Source organism: Zea mays, chromosome 1 (assembly GCF_902167145.1).
Source record: "Zea mays cultivar B73 chromosome 1, Zm-B73-REFERENCE-NAM-5.0, whole genome shotgun sequence".
NCBI classification, from domain to species: Eukaryota; Viridiplantae; Streptophyta; class Magnoliopsida; order Poales; family Poaceae; genus Zea; species Zea mays.
In genome coordinates, this window is record NC_050096.1 from 97,705,401 (window position 1) to 97,727,619 (window position 22,219).

The 22,219-nt window shown below is 46.5% G+C and overlaps 1 protein-coding gene across 1 annotated transcript; it reads right to left on the minus strand.

Moving 5' to 3' along the window:
* Window positions 1-14,921, minus strand: LOC103637681 (dynamin-related protein 1E). Its single transcript, XM_008660291.2, has 15 exons — window positions 14,559-14,921; window positions 14,400-14,463; window positions 14,198-14,305; window positions 13,457-13,558; window positions 13,080-13,130; window positions 12,927-12,988; window positions 11,636-11,726; window positions 8,143-8,207; window positions 7,856-8,050; window positions 7,653-7,772; window positions 7,506-7,576; window positions 7,181-7,406; window positions 1,751-1,801; window positions 1,278-1,667; window positions 1-1,195 (listed from the first exon to the last, which is right to left on the minus strand). Exons 1-15 carry the CDS (start codon window positions 14,703-14,705, stop codon window positions 1,067-1,069), a joined length of 1,872 nt encoding a protein of 623 aa, XP_008658513.1. The 5' UTR covers window positions 14,706-14,921; the 3' UTR covers window positions 1-1,066.
* Between the last annotated feature and the right edge of the window lie 7,298 nt (window positions 14,922-22,219).

Consider the following 22,219-nt stretch of genomic DNA (forward strand, 5'->3'; position numbering starts at 1 on the left):
GATCAAGGCCCGATTAATAGGGGCATATTTATTTCTGCCTAGCAGGTCATGGTGGCAACTGACTTCACCGGAAACACTAGCAGATGACGTGTATGCCTCCTAATCACAGTTTCGTGTTCTTATGGCGACCAGTCCAATCTGCTGAAGATGCATGGACTCGTCAAAATCAGGACAGCTCGCCACGCGCTTCGCCTTTCTGTTCCAGAAGACGACCTGTTCTATGCGGGGAACTCATGGAAGGGCGCACGGCGGGCAACACACGTCCTCTAGAAAGCGTGAATCCATGGCCAGCAGGCGACGATTTCCCGGACGGACCAAAAGGGTCACATCAACAGAGCGCGCAACTGACCAGAAAAGAACGCGAGCAGGGCAAATAAGTATCGTGAAATTGACCAAGGATCATGCGGGAGTTGACTGACCTGTTTCGGATTCTGCACCGCACGCAGCACGCGTCATTCATCCCGGATGTGGAAAATGTCAAGCAATAACGCTAACAAATTGAACTAAGATAGATGGCAGACGTGTCTTGCAGGTCCAGCAGGCCAAGAATGTTCAGACGCAGTGCCAGTATTGTTTATTGAAAGGGTCTCATGCAATGCGTACATGTTAGTGTGGACCACCCCCAAATCGCATGGTAATGCTCGCAGCCAACAAAAAATTATTCTACAGTGTGATAATGTGATTGACTAATGACAAGTTGCATAAAACATTATTTTCACATTAGAAGTCCCAGTTCTGCAGTCTACACCTAACTACAGCATGGGAAGAAGATCGGCATGTGCATCCTACAGAATCCAGGTATCGTTCGTGCATACAAGTTTGCACATGGGTTACTAAGGACAGAAATTTGCACCTGATAACAGTTGGGAGTTGAGACATAGATACAACACAAGCAGTCAAGCACACAACTACTGATATTAACAGGCTAAGATACGAGACAGGTGCTCGGTCTGCTATACTTGACAATCAGTGTGCACAATGGCTAGCTGCTAATTCTGCACTAGTAGAATTACAATGTGTCTAATGGAGAAAGCGAATATATTAACAAGCATGGCATGCGTTACCTTCATCTTGTCCACGACACGGCATCAATCTCGTCCCGAGCAGACTTGTACAGCTCAAGCCTCTTAAAGCATTGCAGCCTGCGTTCCATGAGGGCAGGATCCTCGTCAAGGAGTACTGCAAGTTGCTTAGCCTGCAAAAAAACAGAATTTATGTACTGCAAAATTTGGTATGAGGAGGAATGAACAAGCTAGAACACAAAGAAGGTTACTTACATCTTTCCCGCCCACTTGAGTATAGAAATGGTTAAGCAGGGACCGCTTAGCTTCGCGGACCTGACAGTGAACAACAGACTTGGGGATAGTATTCTTCAGCGTTTCAGATACCATGCCAATGTATGAGGACACGTTAGAAGCAATCCTCCTGAAATGTGCATCAGCGTAACGATCATCCGAAGGAGCAGGAGGATTGGCATTTCTGGGATTTCCAGTTCCAGTCTTATCAACTTCCTGTGGGAGCTTGCGGAAGAACTCCACAGTCAAATATGCAGACTCCATATCAACCAGCCGTAGAGTAGTTTTCCTGCCATCTTCGCGGAATCTCTCAAGGGCCTTATAGCATGCAGCAGCTAGCTCCGTTTGTAGAGATGGAAATCGTTTTAACTCCTAAAGATGCAGTAACTTTTGAAACTAATGTACAGAGAAAAGGGTGTAACTGATACTTTGTCTCTAAGAAACCGAGGGCCAACCTGTGTCTCCCCAATGGATATCCTCACCAGCTCTTTCAAAACAGAATGCACCTGTAGCGATGTAAAAGACCCTTCAGTTGACTTTCTATGCATGTGTTAAGGGTCTAGTCTAGAGCCCAGTCCATTAGGGACTGAATATATGTAATATCTGTAATACTGCAGCGTATTTAGGGTTTCATTTCCCAACATGATATCCAGCCAAAGGTCTCCTTGCCCGTTTGGTTCCAGCGACTAAAGTTTAGTACGTGTCATATCGAATGTTTGAATGTCAAATATGAGTATTGAATATAATCTAATTACAAAACAATTATATAGATGAAGACTAAATAATAAGACAAAATTTTAAGCCTAACTAATCCATGATTAGCAAATGTTTACTGTAGCATCACATTAGCGAATCATGAACTAATTAGGCTTAATAGATTCGTCTTGTCCTTTAGTTTTTATCTATATAATTAGTTTTGTGATTAAATTTTATTTAATACTTCTAAATAGCATCGAAACATTCGATGTGATAGGTGCTAAAATTTATCAGGGGGAAACGAAAGGGCAGCCTATTTAGGGTTTCATTTCCCAACCTGATATCTAGCCAAAGGTCAACTTGCCCTCTCCTCCCCTAGCCGCCGCCAGAGACTGGCAGCGACCGCCACCGGCAAGACCCCATGGCCAGCGCTCCCCTCCTCTCCTCCCATATCTCCCTTGTTGCTAGCTTTCGTGGCCATTGGCACTCCTCTCCCCCATTGTCGCCCCAATCTCCACCACGGTGCCGCCGCCAAGGCCTAGGCAGCTCCATCTACCAAGTCCCTAGGTCACCCGCCCCTACAGCTTCACTGGCCTAGCCACCCCTAGCCTGGGCATTGTCGGTCTAGGCACGGGCCTAGCCACCCCGACCTAGCCACGACCGGACTAGGCATAGGTCTGGCCACAACCGCCCTAGGTGCCACCGGCCTGAGCAAGGGTGGCATGGACACCACTGGTGGCCTGGGCGTGGTTCCCACCGTCCAAGGCATCTCGTATTGGCCCTCTTCGTCTTCCGCGCCTCCACTACCCGCTCTTCCCCATTCCAAAGTCACAACTGCCCACTCCACCCTGGCCACAACCCTCACAGCTACTAAGGCCGCTACGGTTGCTGCCCTAGAGCGAGACTGAGCACCACCTAATGATCTAACTGGCACTCCCTGTCTCGATCCCCCCTTCGACGTACGAGGCTACCGTCATCGCCAACCTCCACGCCTAGGCACTGGGTGTTCAAAACTATTGTTCCTTGGTCCTCGTCCTCCTCGACCCGACTTCCTCCACCTACACTCACTAGTACGACCTCGCCCTCCTCACGCTGCAACACTATGTCCTTGACAACCACGTCCTCATCGACATGACATCCCTCGCTATCCCCTCCTAGCGATGGATGGATAGTGTTGTCTTCTCATGGATCCTTAAGACGGGCACTGTTCAACTACAGGACTTCGTTCACAAGCATGGCAAAACTGCTCGCCAGACCTAGGTTACCATCGAGGAGTAGTTCCTTAACAACCACAAGGTTCGTGCTCTCCACCTCGATGCGCCATTAGGACCTTCGTCCAGGGGACCTCTCCATCATCGAGTACTGACGCTAGATGAATGGTATAGTGGTCTCCCTTTGTGACCTTAGGGAGCACATCTTCAATCGCATGCTCATCCATCAACCTTCTCTGAGGCCTCAACGAGCGCTACGATCACCTCCGAACTTGGATCACTTGATCGGTCCCATTCCCTTCCTTTCACAAGGTCCGCAATGACCTCATCCTCGAGGAGATCACCAAGGAGGCACCTTCTTACTTTGACACCACCACCACACTCTACAGCTCTAGGGGCCAGACCTTGCGCACGACTTCCTCCACTCCTGCTTCAAGGGGCTTGTCATCATGCCCGCCTGGCCCTCTGGTGTTCGGCTCCTCGCATCCTCCCTCCTCGCTTGGCCTAGGAGGGGTGCAAGATCCAGTGGTGGTGGTCGCCGGCAGCGGAGGGGTGGTCATGGGGGACACTGCTTGGCCCACTCTCTACAACTCGTGGATCGATCACATCTCCATGTGTCCAGTCCATCCCCGGGGTTTCCACTCAGTTTGGTCGCACCATTAAGGTCATCCAATGCGACAACGACTTGGAGTTCGACAACCGCTCCTCTCGTTCGTTCTTCTCCCATGGTGTACAACTCTGAATGTTTTGCCCATACACTTTTTCTCGGAACGGCAAGACTGAGCATCTGATTCGTATTACTAACAACATCATGCGCTCCTTGCTCTTCCAGACCTTCGTTCACGCTCGCTACTAGGCTGAGAGCCTCCATACCACCACCTACCTCCTTAATCGTCTTCCTACTAAGATGATGAGTGCTCCCACGTCCCACTTTGCTCTCTTTGGCACCCCTCCATCCTACGGCCATCTTCACGTCTTTGGGTGTGCGTGTTGCCCCAACCTTTCTGCAAACGCTCCCCATAAGGTTGCTCCATCCTCCGCTCCTCCCTCTGTCTTCCTTGGTTACTCATCTGACCACAAGGGCTACTGATGCCTTGACCTCACCACTCATCGCCTCTTGGTCTCCTGTCACGTATTCATCAAGTCTGATTTTCCTTCTCGTTCCCCTCCAACTCCACCACCGACTACATCGTCAAGTTCGACTTTCATCTTGAGACTGACCCCATGGCTCCCTCTAGTCAACCACCTAGTCAGCTACTCTCGCATGCGAGACAGGAGCCCTCGTGACCCCTAGCACCCGACACCCCACCACCGACTTTGACCACGACTTCTCCGATCCTGCCCACGCCACCAGTCACCTCCCCATCTGCCTCGCTGGCATGACTCTTCCCCGCTATGCCGACTAGGGATGGCAATGGGTCGGGTTCGAGTCGGGTAAAAACCCGCCTGCAATCGCACCGGTGAAGTCTACCTAAACCCGCACCCAAACTTGTTGGGTTTCGTGTCACCTACGGGGTTTTACTCAATGTACACTTTTAAGCAATAATTCAGGTATAAGCAATTAAGTACCAGCAATAATTGAGTTATATCTACAGATTTTGAGCCTTCTCATGTTGAGAGCAACAAAACATTTCATGAGTCATTCGCTAAGTTACTTCTTCAAAATAAATACTATTGCTTCTTAATCATTTTTGCACAAAATAAAGAATAATCCAAATTTCGGATTAGGTGTGGGTCAATCTTCACCCGTACCGGCACCCGTTGGGCCAGATACGCGTCATTTTTGGGTTTGCTCGTTAAATTGCCATCCCTAACATCGACTATGTGCATGTCTATCAGCGACGTGACGAACGAGTGCCCACCCCGCTCCTAGGCTGAGCTGACAGTGTACCATACTACCATCCTCTTCTTCATCGCGACCCTCGCCATGTCCACCGAATGGCGATTCGACAGGCCGTTGGGGTTCTTCACCCTATCGACCTTCTTATCCTCTCCGCAACATCCTCTCTGTCGGTCTCCCCCGTGTCGTCTTTCGTTCATATCGCCCTCGCCGAACCTCACTTACTAGGCCCTACTTGCTAACCACACCTAGGACTTGGTGCCCCATCCCCCAAGTGGCAATGTGGTGACTGACAAGTGGATCTGGATACATAAGCGGAAGGCGGATGGTTCTCTAGACCAATACAAGGCTCGGTTGGTTCCCTAGAGCTTCACTCAGCGCCCTAGACTTGACTATGATGAGACATCCAGTTCAGTGGTGAAGCCTGTTACCATACATGTTGTTCTCTCACTAGTCCTCTCCCGCTCTTGGCTGGTTCAACAGCTGATGTCAAGAATGTTTCACCATGGTATTCTTACAGAGACCGACTATTGCAGCCAGCCTGCCAGCTTTGTTAAGCCTGCACACCCTGACCCTGTCATGGACTACAAACTCAACAAGTCCATTTATGGCCTAAAATAGGCCCTAGAGCTTGGTACAGTAGGTATGCCACTTATTTGCTCTTGCTAGGATCTGTTGAGGCTAAGTCAGACACCTCTCTGTTCATTTACTGGCATGGCAGTGAAACCGTGTACCTCCTTTTGTATGTTGATGACATTATGCTCACTGCCTCTTCTTCGGGTCTCCTGCACCGAATCATTAAAACCCATCAACATGAGTTTCCGATGAAGTATTTGGGGTCCTCTTCACCACTTTCTAGGGATTGTTGTTGAGCGTCGCCCGGATGATCTATTTCTCTAGCAGGTAGACCTGTTCAAACATCGAGTCGGGTTCGGGTCGGGTTGTGGGCCATTTATCACGGCCCATACCCGATCCGTGCCTCCCTGTTTAACGTGTCGGTCGGGTTTTTTCGGGCCGGGTCGAGTTTTTTGGCTTTGGGTCGGGTTTTTTCGGGTTGGGTCGGGTTTTGGGTCAAAAATAACGGCCCGTACCCGGCCCATGAATTATTACGGGTCAAAATTTATGGCCCATACCTGCCCATTGCATTGGTCGGGTCGAGCCAGGATTTTTTCGGGCGGGTCGGGTGGTCCATGATCAGGTCTACTAGTAGGGTAAGTGCACCCGAGATATATCCTAGAGCGTGCTGACATGTTGGCCTGTAATCCATGTGCAACCTTGGTAGACACATAGGCAAAGGTCTCTAATGATGGTGGCTCCTCTCAGCAACCCTGTTCCCTACCGGAGCCTGTCGACGCTCTTCAGTATCTCACCTTTACCAGGCAGGATATTGGTATGCGGTCCAACAGGTCTGTCTCTACATACATGATCCTCGGGAGTCGCACCTGAGAACGACCAAGTGGATCCTCCGGTACCTTTAGGGTACTGTGGACTACGAGCTTCTTTTTCGATGCTCCTCCATCCATGAGTTGGTCGTATACACCGATGCTGACGGAGTCAGGTGCCTAGACACCCGCCGGTCCACCTCCGGCTACATAGTGTTCCTTAGGGACAACCTCATCTCTTGGTCCCCCAAGTGTGAGACCGTGGTCTTCCACTCCAGTGATGAGGCTAAGTACCGGGCTGTTGCTAGTGGGGTGGCTGGTTGCGCCAACTCCTCCATGAGCTTCACAACCCCCTCCCAGGAGTACACTTGTCTACTGCGGCAACATCAGTGTCGTCTACCTCTCCTTCAACCCCGTCCGACACCAGCAGACGAAGCATGTTGAGATCAATCTTAACTTTGTTCCCCAGGGACGTTCGTGTTTATCACATCTCGATGGAATCGCAGTTTGCCGACATCTTCACTAAGGATCTTCCCTCGTTCTCAGACTTCTGCTCCAGTTTCAACATCTTCCGTGGCTAGAGTTTCAACTGCGAGGGGGTGTTCGACTACTTGTATGTGTGTGTTATGGGCCTAGAGGCCAACACATTAGGGGTAGAATATATGCAGTACTTGTAATACCGCAGCCTATCTATCAATTAGGGTTTCATTTTCCCATAAAAAAGGAAGCAATCAGCACGGGAAGAAGATTTCTTACAGCATCTACAGAGGCTTCCGCTGGTCCTCTAAAATAATTGAGAGAAGATTCAATCAGCCGACGGTACCCTTGCTCAGGAGCAATTAAATGAGGCTGATAACCATCTGCCTGTGAAACAACCCGCTTCACATTTTGCACGGAGAGATGACGATCAAATGGGAGCTTCCGCAGAGCAGAAGGGAGTTGGTTATCAAAGACCCCATAAATTCTATCACCGCCAGGTCGGCTACAAATTTTACAGTTGCATTTCAGATGTAAGGACATCCCAGAAAAATAATCAGATTGACAGTAAATCAATTAGGAAAAACATTGATATGTGGTTTACCCGCCATCAAGATGTTCTTTAAATATTTTGTCAAATGCACGGCAAAGCTCCAAGATGAGGTACAACTGAGCCTGCAAAAGAATAGACATGATGTCTCTGTGTCCATTTAATCCAATGCACTTTAGCTTAAAATTTCAGTAAGATTACCCCAGCATCAGAAGCAATAGGTCTACCGAGGTGATCCATCTCAGATTCAAGCTCATCAATAGTTTTGTTTATCAGAGAGGTTATGCTCGGAATGCGTGATCTGATCGCGGCCTCTAGATGCTGAAAGATGGAAACAGAACTGTATCATCCACCATTTTTAGATCACTAACATTAGAAATAGAAGTATTGCAAGATTCTTGAACCTGTGAAAGAAGTTTAGCAAGATATTCTGAACCCATCCTGCTGGCAAGATGAGAATATTCAGGACTAGAATCGAAGAACTCCTGCTCTTTTCGCCTAGCAATAATCATGTCAACATTCTTGTTGATATCTGCTTGTGAACGGTTCACAATTCCAACCCAGGGATGCTGCAGTCTGTAAGCTCTTCCTTCAAGAACCTAATTGGAAATAAAGAAGCAGGGGAAATTACAGAGCCCAATGGCAATAAAAACAAAAAAGTCACAGAGAACAAGAGACCACAGACACATACGTCAAGTGCATTTGTTCCCTTGTCCATTAAATCAAGCTTTGTCAACACACCAAATGTCCTCTCACCTAAAGAAATTTAAGATGATCCTCAGGCAAGGAATATACTAGGCGAATCGAAAGGATAGGACTTTGTAAGCATGGAGATCCTCAAATGATAATTAACCTTAATTTTGGAGGAGAAAGAGAAAGTAATCTAAGTCAAGTTACTGACACTCGGAAAAACTCCTGAATCATTCCACTTTACTCTTATGTCAACTTCTTACACATCCAAAGGTGATCTAGTAGCTGACATGAGTTTACAGCTTCAAATTCTCTTATTTTATTAGTGTTCACAACCATGATTTCCTGGCACTTATTTAGATAATGGAGTAATCATATCGTACCCTCTGCATCAAAAGATGCACACGGTTACAAATTTATTACCTCATTTTAGATTTTAGAATTTTGCTACATACCGTGAAACTAAGATACAGCAAGCCAAGAGTTTGAACACTACTTGTGTCTCCTTCCCTGTCAGTGCATACCATAGTTATCCATCATAAACAAACCATAGTGGCCTCAACAACAAAACTTTGAATGTTCTGGACTTATAGACATGAAAAGGTGACAGACATACTTCAAATGAGGTTTGTCATTGTCATGTCCTAATTTTCCATTGTACAAATGGTTAGGGAACACGATAACTTCAGTTAGAAACTGGTAGAGTAACAAGGGAAGTCTATAATCAATTAGTACAAAATGCCCTACATTTACAGAGTTGTAGCATGTTTCAACCTGCCACATGCTTAGCACAAATGCTCTCAGGTTCTACCCAGCAAACTGAAACAATGCAGATGGTCTTTATCCTAAAATGATGTGCATGAGATCATTGATGGAAATAATCTGTGTCTAGGTTGACTCTAGCTAGATTTCAGCATGGAGTAATAGGATTAATAGGCACATTATTTGTGTAATATTTTGCATTAATTAAAAGGCTATCACAGCAACAATTGCAGGCTTCAGCACTGTATAAAGCTAGGAGGAAAATCAGAAAGGCTCAATTCATTCCAGCCACCAAGACCCTTGTGTTGATATCTACCTTGTGTTGCAAGTTCTTGGTGATCTGTTAAGAGGCTATTTGCCTATCAATCATTATTCACAAGCACAGATGATATGGACAAGTTTCAAAAACAGCAGAGAGAAGGTTTTATTAGACATATGTGTTAGACAGTGTGTGTTCTATGCCGGCCCATTAGGGTTAGGGTTCCCTATGACTCTATACTCCCTCCGGTGCAGTAAAAGAAGTCATCCTGTGCGTGACCGAGCGTGCACAAAAAGAAGTCATAGCGCGCATGGGTCTGAGATTTGGACGTTGTTGCCCCTAGTAATTGCACAAAAAAAGATGCATTTAAGAGGAATCGAACTTGAGACCTCCAGTCTAGAATGCCTTGGAGCTGCTGCAGCAACCAATCAAGTTTGATTGTTTTAGTGACGTTAATGCACCCATATCCCTATTTAATAGAGGCAAACAGGGAAAACTCTATGATAATTAATCACTCCTTGGTATGCACAATCATGTCCTAAACGACTACCTTTACTGCACTGGAGGGAGTATATATGTAACCATCCCTTATGCAATACATCAAGCACTTCACAATTCTACATGGTATCAAACTAGGTTAGGGTTAGGGTTTTTCTGTACTCAGCCCCCAGCCGCCTGTCCAGGTCCGGCCGCCACCGGCTTCCGCGCCGCCGCCCCGGGAGGCTCATCCTTCCCTCCTGGGGCCGGCTCCCCCCTATCGTGCCCAGGTCTGGTAGGATGTCGTCCCTAGCGAGCCCCTCCTCCACGTCGCTCTTCTTCCCCAAGCAGGCAGGCTCACGTCGGCTCCCTCCTTCTCCCTTGGCACGCCTGCTCCCTTCCTCTGCTCTGCACCAGCGCCGGCTCCCGCATCGCCTGCTGCTGGATCTCGCTGCGGACGACGGTGCGCTCGTTGCCGAGCCCCGTCGGCGCTCTTCCCAGCCGTCAGCCAACCCTCTCCCATGGCCAGCCTCGTCCCCTACTCCTCCACTCCCTCCCGGATTCGCTGCCCTGTGGCCCTGCACGCGTCATCGGCGCCCAGCGCTCTTGCACCCGCCGCGCCGAACCTTCCCTCCGTCGTGGCCTGCACTCACCAGCGCGACCGTACCGCCCCTGGCGCGCCCCCTCCAGGCCGCGCCGCCACCCCCAGTGGCCCCTCGGCGCGGACACATGCGTCAGTCTCCTGCAACGCCGAGTCGTCAGCCTCAGCCCCCAAGCGCGCAGCAATGGTGGTCGAGCTCCCTCTTCTCCCTAATGGTCGACCGCCCCTGGCAAGCCCTCGCTGCCGACGAGCCCCCAGGGGCCACGTGGCACCCCACTCTTGTGTGCCCCTGGCCTGCTGCCTGTGCAGCCACGCGTGGGCGCCACTGTCGCTTGCCGGGCTAGCGGGCGGTCGCCACCGCCGCTGGCCGAGCGCTGCCGCCGTGGACATTGGCTGGCGCACTAGCCGCCGCCATAGCCTCGACAACAGCCAGGTGCGCTAGCAGCCGCCACCTCCCTGCCTGCATCGACGCCCTGCAGCACCTACCGTTTCTTCGTGCTTCTCCCGTCACTAGCGTCAACCCCCTGCTAGGTCCGCGTAGGCCCCTGCCCGGCTGGACCCGCCCCGCCGCCCTCCCCCTTCGTCGCCGCCATCGTTGGTTCCTCGCTGCGCGGCCTTCCCGATCGGATCCACGCTATCGCGGCCTTCCCAGCTTGTTCTGTTGTCCCTTTGGCCGGATCATCGTCTTCATGGCTGGAACCATCGCTGACGTGGCTTTCCCGACCGGATCCGTCGATACCCCTTCTATTCTATCGCGGGCGCGGCCATCCTGGCCGACGCAGACGCATGCGCTGCAGCCGGCCTCCCTGGCAGGGCTCCTCGACGACTGGACGCGGAAAGAAGCAAGAAGACCCTAAGGCTGTTGTTGTTCTTTTGTGTCGCCCCGCCGATCATTGACGTTCGAACGTCGACCCCTCCCGAATAACAGGCTACTGATGTGTGTCTCCCGACCATGGCCACCTCGACTTCGGCTACCTCGGCATCCAAGGGCTATCGTCTTCTTGGAGTGCACACCGATCTCTTCTCCAGCCACAGCATTCGCACCCTCACGACGCTGCGACTGCGGGGGGATTTCAACCCGTCGGGTCCTACCTTCGGCTTCTACTCCAGTCTCATCGTATGCGGTGCCCCCGTTGCGACTGCGGGGGATGTTAGACAGTGTGTGTTCTCTGTGTGTGGGCCGCCACCACTGTTGGGTTGCCGGCCCATTAGGGTTAGGGTTCCCTTTGACTCTATATATATGTCATCATCCCTTATGCAATACATCAAGGACTTCACAATTCTACAATATCTGGAAAAAATACACAATTATTCAAAGTCACAATCAAAGTAGGTATCATCAACTAATAAAAGTAATATACTGTGAAAAAACAAGTGCGCTATCTTGATTCATACCAGTTGGATCCACTTCCCGGGCAAGCTTGATTGCATCTGATGTCGCTATATCTTGATTGGCAGGAGATATAGCCAATATAATACAATTCGGCTGCAAAGAAATACAAAATTCAAGACGCCTTGTTAATGTGATTGAGAATATAATCGTATGCAATAAGCAAAGTGCCAAAACATAGAGTAGGTATAGGAAGTTAGGAATAGGAACTGAATTAAGATAAGCAGGCATAATAATACAATCCATGCTATAGGAATTATACCCAGTCTTACACTTAGTAGATCTGCTCGTGAGATCAAGTGTTATAGTTAGATGCTCTTGAATAGACTATACAGAGGATTTCCTCACTATTTTCAACTAAAGTTATGGTTTTAAATAGTGGACCAACCTATTTAGCAATGGCCTCCACCAAGAGACATAAAAAGTTACAGCGGGATACATCAAAGCTATTTCATTTAATGGTTTTATGAAAAAATGGAAATTGTCAATTAATTACTAAGAAAAAAATGAAACTAATGAAATTTCATAAACAGAAACCCTTGAATACATATAAAATGCTCTAGGATACATGTCCCATGTATTAACAGTCATTTAATCAATCAATATACTCACGACTATAATCAACATCATATTCATTCAATTAACAATGAAGAAATAAACTCAACAGTTACTCAATTGCTCATTACATCATTCAACACCACCACCAACAAAGTCTTTTCGTCCCATACAAATCGGGGTACGGCAGAGTTGAAACCCAATAGAAACCATAAATCAAGGTTCAGGCACATGGATACATGTTTTCCATTCGCTCCTATTCAGGCTAAACCTTTAGGTATTCATTACATCATTCATTGAAGTAAAAAACACAAAGGAGAGGCCTATAAGTATATTCATTTAGAGCAAAGAGTGAATATTTGACTCGGTTTGCATTCAAAAAAAATATCTGACTCGGTCAGCATTAGTGGTGCTAAAAAAATTGTGGCAAAAGACAAATAGCAGTGTTTAGTGGAATCGTTGTAAGGTGCAATAGCGAAAGAATTGGCAATATAGTAGAGGTAGCCCTCTAAAAATGCTATAGCTAGCTATTTTTAGAACAATGACTAATAGCAAGGTAAACATCAGTGACTTTAATTCTATTCTGAAGGAGAAATGAATGATAATGCTAAAGCATTCTGTATGACCACTAAAGGTGCACTTCTACCAATGATGCAAGTGTTACATCTTTTAATTTAAGCAACACCATAGACAATATGTCAAGGTCATAATCAGTTCTAAAGAGATGTGAATCATATATACCTTATCAACATATGAACGCACCATGCTTTCGATATCTTGAACAATGCTTTCAGGCTGCCCCTCTGAAAGAGACAACATAACCAATGAAACTTCTCCTGAAATAGCCCACTTAATACAAGAACGTGAGCAAAAACAATAAATGCATTTGCATACCAACTGCAACTTTGGTTAGGCCCGGCAGATCAATCAATGTTAAGTTGACCACTGCAATAATCGACTGTTGAGTAAATAAATATATACTACAAAGATTCAGGAGCTCAGAGATGCTTTTGCATATAAATCAACTGCTCTACAAACTAGCCAACAAAAAACATCCACCAGCATCAATTTCATTTATTAAAACATGACCAAGAAAATAAAAGGAAACAAAAAACATTGCAATGCAGCTTTTGTCAGAAAGAAAGGGTATAGTGCTATACACATAGCACTCAACCGAGGTTTTTAAATTCAACAACTAAAAGCAATAATCTCCATTTTTTATTTTTTTTCTTGAAAAAAGCAGTGGCAGGTTGTGCCCAGGGCTTAGATACCATGTGGAGAGTATATGCTGAGATGAATTGGAACTGGAGATATCTGCTTTGTCTTTCCAGTCAACCTGTCAGTTTCATCCTGGATTTCCTTCCGCACAATAGCTGCAGAGAACAATAGTTGTTGGCACCTGAGATAAGTACTTCAGCCATTTCTATGTACTGAAAAATAGCAAATCCACTATGAGGTCAAATGGCAACTGCTTCTTACTAATTTTATGCATTCTACTTACGAATACATGTTGCAAAGCATGATAAAATGCACATGATATTTGAACTAGCAGCACAACATGGGAAACACAAAGATGATCGTGCCATCTACACAAGTCAAATACTTCTTAGACCCCAATGGCAACGGCAGGTGCAACATACCAAATAAGGTAAGAGTGTGTTTGGTTGCAATGACAGGACGGGACGGGATGGGACGATCTCTTAAATAAGGCTGTCCCGCAACCAAAAGCACCCTAAGAGTGTCATCCGCATGGAGCAGAAATTTTGAAGAGACTTAAATAGGAGGCAATACAATTGCACAGTGGCAGAACCGAATTCGTTAATAACTGAATAGTAGTAAGAGACTGCTTCTGCTGGCAGAAATACAATTATTGATTTCAGTGAACGGTGCATCTTGCGACAGTAAACATAGCCAATCAATTATACTATGATTCAGCTTACCAACAAACCAATTTCATAGTAGCTTAGGAGAAGAATAACCCTATATCATTGAAGACATCGAAGGTTTCTTACAGAAATCAGTGAAGCGGCGCTTAGGCATGTGAAGGAACTCGGCATACTCCTGCACCCCGGCCTCTGTCTTGTGCAGCTGCAGGACGAGTGGCCTACGCGTCACGATCCCTTCCAATCCAAACACAAACCAAAAACCATAAAATTTCGAACTGAAAGAAAAAAGATGATTCCGTGAAGAAAGAAGGTAAAAATCTCTTCCTACCTGATCCTCGAGGCAGGAAGTCTCGCCCCACGATGCTCTCGAGCACCGATGATTTCCCCGAACTCTGTACATGGCCGCCCAATTAAGCGCCCTGTAACTAAGCTACGGAACAAAATCCTAGGCGAGCAAGCACCTAGAGGTGACGGAAAGGAGGCAGACCTGACCGCCGACGACGGCGACCGTCGGGAGCGCTTCCCAGAGGGTAGGGAGGGAGGCGGCGGCGTCCCCGCCGCCGTGGTCGCCGAGGACGGTGCAGGCACGCTGGATGCGGTTCACGAGCACGATCACGTTCTCCATGGTCGTCATCTTCGGGGGTGGGGGAGGAGGAAGCTCTGTGCTACTGTTGCAACGGAGGGAGCGGAAGGTTCTAGAAGGAAGCGAAGGAATCGAGGGGGGAGCGCTCCGCTGCCTGGCTGTGTCTGAGGTGTGCGAGCCGAGAAGATAGACTGACAGAGGCGTCGCTGCTGCAATCCGTAACTGCTTCCTTTTTTTCTATTTCTCTTCCGGTTTTGCCCCCGCCCTTTTGCAAGTCGTCGAGCGGGAACTGCTTTTTTGGTGAAATGAAATTAGTGAAGAGCTCTTTTAGTATAGGAAGTGTCTGATTTTTTCTATTGACTAGTTTTTAGTCTCTATATTTTATTTTATTTTAATCACTAAATTATCAAACTAAATTATCAAATATGTAAACTATGCTTGTTCGCTGGAACTTGTTATGGTTTTAATCCAGCTACGGCTTCTATAGTATTTTATCTTTATAAATTTATACAACATTGTTAGCTAGCCGAACAAATGTTAGTTTATGTATTAGTAATTTAAAAAATAAATTAAAATAAAATGTAAGACTAAAAATTAATATATAAAAACAAAATATCCCTTATTTATCTCAGAAAGGATTTCAAGCTGTTTTACTAGAAGTGTACATCACATCTCTTATGTAGGATTCAAGCTAGATTCATTTAGTCATCTCGAGCGAAGTGTGTATAGAATGTATAAAATATTGTTTTATATTATAGTGAATTATTTATAGAGTAGAGTTTGAAATATTAAAAAGGGAACGACCGGTGATAGCCCTACAATTGATGCGATGAAATTTCAACGTTTTTTTTTCTTTGACTTCATACGAGGTGGAGAAAAGTGAGCTAGTAAGGATAGTTTCGGAACGAAAGTTGAGGCGGCGGGCGGATAATGGTAGTGGGGCCTGTCGAGTGGATGGAGAGGGACACGATGGTTGGTTCGAATATTTTCAAAATTTCTCTCGGTGTATGGAACGGATACTGTATAAAGGTCTACAAAATTTAGCTCGACGAGTGGGCTCTAGCTCCTAGTGGCTCGAAGTTTAAGGGCTACTTTAGGAATCTTTCGGGATTTGAGGGGATTAAGATGAAAATAAACTAATTTTCTTTCCAATCCCTTTTAATCCTGAAGGGGATTTGAGTTTCCAAACTAGCCCTAAAACAAATCCGAAATGAACATGTTTTATGGCTCAAGAAAAAAGTGAGCCTAAACAGACTCGTGATTCGATACAACAACAATTTATTATATAAAATCTTATTTTAATTAGCATATAGTGTTGGTACCAAATAGATAATCAATTTATGTTATTTGAAATTAATATATAAAATTAATCTATTTTATGTATTATATTAATATTGTATTTATTTAATTAATTTAAGATATGTTACTTAATTATTTTGAAATTTTATATTATAATTTTACGACAACGTTTATGGCTAAACTCGTTGGTTTGGCGTGACCGAGCTACAGTAAGCCGAGCTAAGCTCGACTCGGCTCGTTTTCACCCCTAATTGTATATGATCGTTATTTTGCACTGTAGATAGATCTAATTAATTATGGTGTTTATAAAGCTTAGTTTGAAATAAGAGATAAGATAAGAGATGTGATAGGAGAGTTGCTAAAGATAGCCTTAGTCGTTGCTAGTCTATCACAATATTCAAAATTGTCATATTATATGAAATTATATAAGATACAATTATCCTAATGTATAATATCATATATTGTTATTTTTATTCCCTACATAATATTAAATATTAGCATATATCTCTACTACTCTATAAGAACGCAATGTAGTCGTCCACATTGGTATACCATGCCCCTGCCTCCACAAATCCCGCCTGCCCCTGCCACCGCCCCTGACATCCTCTCCTCTGCACCCGTCCAACTAGGATTCAGCCGCCTCAACAAATCTCGTGTCTGCAAATACATCATGGCCTCGACCGCCTCCGTAAATCTCCATAAATCTCGATATCGGGGTGGGAGGGAGGAATGCGACGTAGGCGTCCACATTGGTATACTATGCCCCCGCCTCCACAATCTCGTCTGCCCCTGCCACCGCCTGCGACAGCCTCTCCCCCACACCCGTCCAATCGGGCCTCAGCCGCCACAACAAATCTCACCTTCGCAAATCCAGCTCGGCCTCGGGCGCCTCCATGATCTTCACAAATCTCGACGTCGAGGTGGGAGATCGGCCGAGGCAACGCCCCTCCCTGCGCGTGGGCACCCCTAGCTTCAAACCCCACCCCTGTCGGGGCAGCACCGCTGTCGCGCACCTCCCGCGTGTCGTCCTCCTCCGCGCTGGGCACGACCATCTGGTCGGCGACAACCAGCGAGCGAAGGGGAGGCAGGGCACGACGGCAGCCAAATCCTCTGTGATCGCCCCCGCCATCCTCGCCCTCACCCCTCCCCACGCGCGCAACAGTCGTCGTCCATCTCGCACGGAGGTCGAAAGACGACGCGTGGTGCTCGGAGGTGGGCAACGTGGCGCTGCGCGTGGGCGACCACCCTCAGTGGGGGTGCCATAGTTGTTGTCACGGACACCGCCTCCAGAAGGGGATGCGTCCACATGGATGTCCTCGCCTCCATCATCTGCCCCCTTCCCCAAAGACAACCGCCCCGCTCACCCGAGATCCGCTACGACAAATAGTGTCTCCCTTGCGTGCCTGTCCATCTCCACGAGGTACGCGGCAACTGTCCACTCTTTCTCCGACCCCTCACCGTCACATCACTCATAATCCCAACCCCATACTCGCCACCCAGCCGCGATGTCCTCCCCGCTCAGGATCCCTCGCGTTCCTCTTCATGGCGTCCCACGCGCATGACGCTACGCCTTAAGTCGAGGCATGTGCCGGAGAAGACGTGGCCATTCTCAGGTGGCGCATAGGTGCGAGAAGGGAAACTCGCCCGAGGCCAACCTCGGACAGGAGATGTAGTCACGACTCGCTTGAGGCCAATCTCGGGTGAGAGATGAAAGTCGCCTAGAAGGGGTGAATAGGCGTAATCTGAAATTTACAACTTTAAACACACACTACAAGCCGGGGTTAGCGTTAGAGTTAAATACAAGTTCGGGAGAGAGGGGAAAACAAATCAAATGAGAATCAAGCGAATGAACACGTTGATTTGTTTTACCGAGGTTTGGTTCCAAAGAACCTAGTCCTCGTTGAGGAGGTCACAAAGACCGGGTCTATTTCAACCCTTTCCCTCTCTCAAACGGTCACCTAGACTGAGTGAGCCTTTCCCTTAATCAATCGGGTCACTAAGACCCCACAAGGACCACCACACTCTTAGGTGTCTCTTGCTTTGATTACAAGTCACTTGAGAACAAGAATGAGAAAGAAGAAAGGCAATCCAAGCAACAAGAGCGCAAATGAACACAAAATCTCTCTCTCACAAGTCACTAAGTGTTTGAGATGAATTTGGGACTTGGAGAGGATTTGATCTTTTGAATTGTACCTTGGAGTGAATGCTAGAGCTCTTGTATTGAATGTGATCTTCAGAAAACTTGGATGCCAAAGGTTGTGGTGGTTGAGGGTATTGATAGCCCTCAACCACCAAGGTAGCCGTTAGGAGGCTGCTGGCGATGGGCGCACCGGACAGTCCGGTGCGCCACCGGACATGCACTGTTCCCTGTCTGGTGCGCCGCCACGTCACCCAACCGTTAGGGTTCGGAGCGGAGTCGACGATTGGAGCTTTGTCCTCTTGTGGCACCGGACAGTCTGGTGGCACACAGGACAGTCTGGTGCCCCTCTTACTCGCTGCTCTGACTTCTGCGCTGCACTGTTCATCTTTCAGAGTCGACCGTTGCGCGCAGATAGTCGTTGCTCCGCTGGCACACCAGACAGCCCGGTGAATTATAGCGGAGCGCGCCTCCATTTTCCTGAGAGTGCTGGTTGACAACTGTACGATCCTGGTGCACCGGACAGTTCGGTGCACCAATTTTCAGCACACTCAAGTCCTTTGCTCCGTTTTAAATTGAGTCCCTAACTTGATTTCTTTCTTGGTTTGTGTTGAACCTTATGCACCTGTAATACATGAATTCTAGAACAAACTAGTTAGTCCATGTGTTTGTGTTGACTATCAACCACCAAAATTAATTATAGGAAATGGTTAACCCAATTTCCCTTTCAATCTCCCCCATTTTGGTGATTGATGCCAACACAAACCAAAGCAAATATAATGTGCAGAAATATAACTAGTTTGCATTTTGGAATGTGCATAGGTTACTTGGAGTTAAACCAATTGAAAATCTCATTAAATAAGAATGAATTGCTTTTTCTTTTATTTAACATTTTGGACCACTTGTTTTGTTTTTGCAAATTCTTTTGGAAAATATTTTCAAAGTCTTTTTGCAAATAGTCAAAGGCATAGGAATGATACTGCAAGAAGCATTTTTAAGATTTGAAATTTCTCCCCCTATTTCAAATGCTTTTCCTTTGAATAAATAAAAAACTCCCCCTGAATGAAATTTTACTCTTAGCTTTCAAGAGGGTTTTGAGATGGATATCAATTTGAAATTTTACTCAAATCAAGTGAAACATATATACCAATTGATACCAAATACTAATTTGAGAATACCAATTAAAATTATAGTTGGATTTTTTTTGAAATGGTGGTGGTGCGGTCCTTTTGCCTTGGGCTTAATACTTTCTTCCCCTTTGGCATTAATCGCCAAAAACGGAGACTTTGAGAGCCCTTTTACTCTCTCCCCCATTGGTAAAAGAAATATGAGTGAAAGATTATACCAATCGAGAGTTTGTGGAGTAACGACAAAGGTTAAGTGATACCATCAGAGTGTTGAGTGGAAGCCTTGTCTTTGCCGTATCCTCCAATTTCCTTTCAATCTAAGACTAAGTATAGAAACATACTTGATAACATATTAGTCTTAGTCTTGGCACAAGAATAATAAGAAATATGCATTTGTACCAAATGAAAGAGACATGATCAAAGGTATATAAATGAGCTATGTGTGCAATGTTTCAATCAAAGTTCCGAGAAACAAGTATATTTAGCTCATTCCTAAGTTTGCTAAAGGTTTTCTCATCTAGTGGCTTAGTAAAGATATCGGTTAATTGGTTTTGAGTGTTAACATAAGCAATTTCGATATCCCCCTTTTGCTGGTGATCTCTCAGAAAGTGATACCGGATGTCTATGTGCTTAGTGTGGCTGTGTTCAACGGGATTATCCACCATGCGGATTGCACTCTCATTATCACATAGTAGAGGGACTTCGCTCAATTTGTAGCCATAGTCCCTAAGAGTTTGCCTCATCCAAAGTAATTGCGCACAACAATGGCCTGCGGCAATGTACTCAGCTTCGGCGGTGGAAAGAGGTACTGAGTTTTGTTTCTTTAAAGCCCATGACACCAGGAATCTTCCTAAAAACTAACAAGTCCCTGATGTGCTCTTTCTATCTGTAACACCCTGGTGTTACTGTCACTAAAACTTGAGCATAACATCATGAGCATTAGCATATCATGTGTTTGTCACACCTAGAGTGCATTCACTAGGTAAAAATTTCAAATATGTTGTACTGATATGACTTGATGTGTGGTTAACTCTAGTGCAAAGTACTCAACCCTAAATCTGGGCTTATGGATTTAAGGGAAGCCCAAGCATAAGAAAACTTCAAAATACATGAGAAATGACCCTAAGATATCCCCTTGGAAGGACTTGAGTGGCATCAAAACTCTAGAATACTAAAAACCCTGAAAAGATCCCTAGGAAACCCTAAATTGGAACCCTAGGGGGCTAAGTGTAAAATTGGTGCACTTTTGGACCAAAGTGCAAAAACAAGGTATTAGGGCACCTCAAATCATATGTTTCACACATTTGAGGATTTGTTAATCAAATAATGAAGTTTGGACTTATTTGCAAAAAGGACACCCCATACCTCCATGTGTCTAAGTCTGAATTCAATTGCATAAGGTTGACTTTGGAGCCTTGTATTTCTAAAAATACAAGGAATTTGTCTAGGGTCAACACATCAAACTTGTAGAGCTATAATAGGAGTGCAACTTTGCTTAAGTAACTAAGCTTTGATCACATACAAAGTTTGGAGTAAAATAAGCACAAAGTTGAGCTGTCAGTTGCACTGATAACTGAATTAGGGTTACCAGCGACATTGGCAGGACTTTGAGGTCGAATTGGAGTGGGATCTAGTGATCAATTAAGTATGGTTGCTATAGCAAGATTGTAGCTGGATTGTAGGGCTACAATTTTGTTACAGAGAGATTAACACATTCTCACACAAAAATCTGAGATTAGGGCACTGCAATCCGTGTTGTCAGGCGCTCTAAATTACTCTCTGATGGTACAATACAGAAATATCCCTGGGATCGGCTCCCCTTGCCGCCGGCGACCATGCGCTCGGATTCGCGCCAGGCGCTGCGATTCGTGCTCAACGGAGTACTGATAGTTGCTCGAGGTAGTAAATATCGCCTTGAGGATGAACTTAGGCCACTGTTCAACCCGGCCACCGTGTCCGCCTGACTCACGACCGATTCAGATAAGATCGCTGGAGTTGGCCGCCGATCGACCGCGCGCCACGTGCCTAGGTGCCTTACCACATCACAGTAACTCATATTACGCATGTCTGTTGATCGCCAGTGAGCTCGTCACGGTGAAAACCACCAATTCCTTGCGACAGTGCTCTCCCCTCTCTCCGGCCGCCACCGCGCCATCTCCAATTCACGGGCCACCGCCCTTGAACCCTATAAATTGAGCGTGCCATCGGCTCCGCTATGTATTCAAGCATCCAGCGCACCCGCTCGTATCTCAGATTGTTCACTAGAGAGTTCCAATTTGGGATTTCCCCCCAAATCGGCCAAGCACACCGCGTGTGTGAGCCTGTCGTGGTCAGCGTTCCACAGGTCCAATCATGTTCTCCTCGCTCTTGTTCTAGCATTCCTGTGTGCTCTTGAAGCTCATCGGCCCAACCAATTGCATTGAACCGAAGTAGATCAACGGGGACACTTTGAATTGTCCCAGATTGCGAGTCACCGTGAGCAGAGAGATTGGGGGCTAGAACCTTGCAATTGATCGAGGGGAAACGATAGTTAGGGGTTAAATTAAGTGTCAACCAAGCTAGAGCCCTAGCCGTTGCCTATTCCGGCCAGTACGAGCTCGCCGGAGCTCGGTCTGTCGCCGTTCGCTGTCGGGGATCGCGGGTTGTGAAGGAATAGAAGTGCGAGGGTCTCGGTGCAATTGTCAGTGACTCAGTGAAATAGTGCTGCAGACTCTGTTCAGATTGTTTAAATCGCCAGGGGCCTTTGCGCAAAGACGCCAGCGCGAGCGCGGGCGGACGCGTTTCGCCTGTCGTGGGCGGGCCAGTTTGAGCCCAGTACTGTTGACCTTTTCTCTTTTTCTTTTTCTTTTTCTACTAGACTTTGGAAATCTATAGAAAATTCTAGAAAAATACTAAAATATGAGACCAATTTTGTTGGACTCCTAAATTTCTATTGTATTTAATAAAAATGGTTCCAAGATTTTTAGTCCAAACTAGGAATTATGAAGTATTTAAAATAGCCA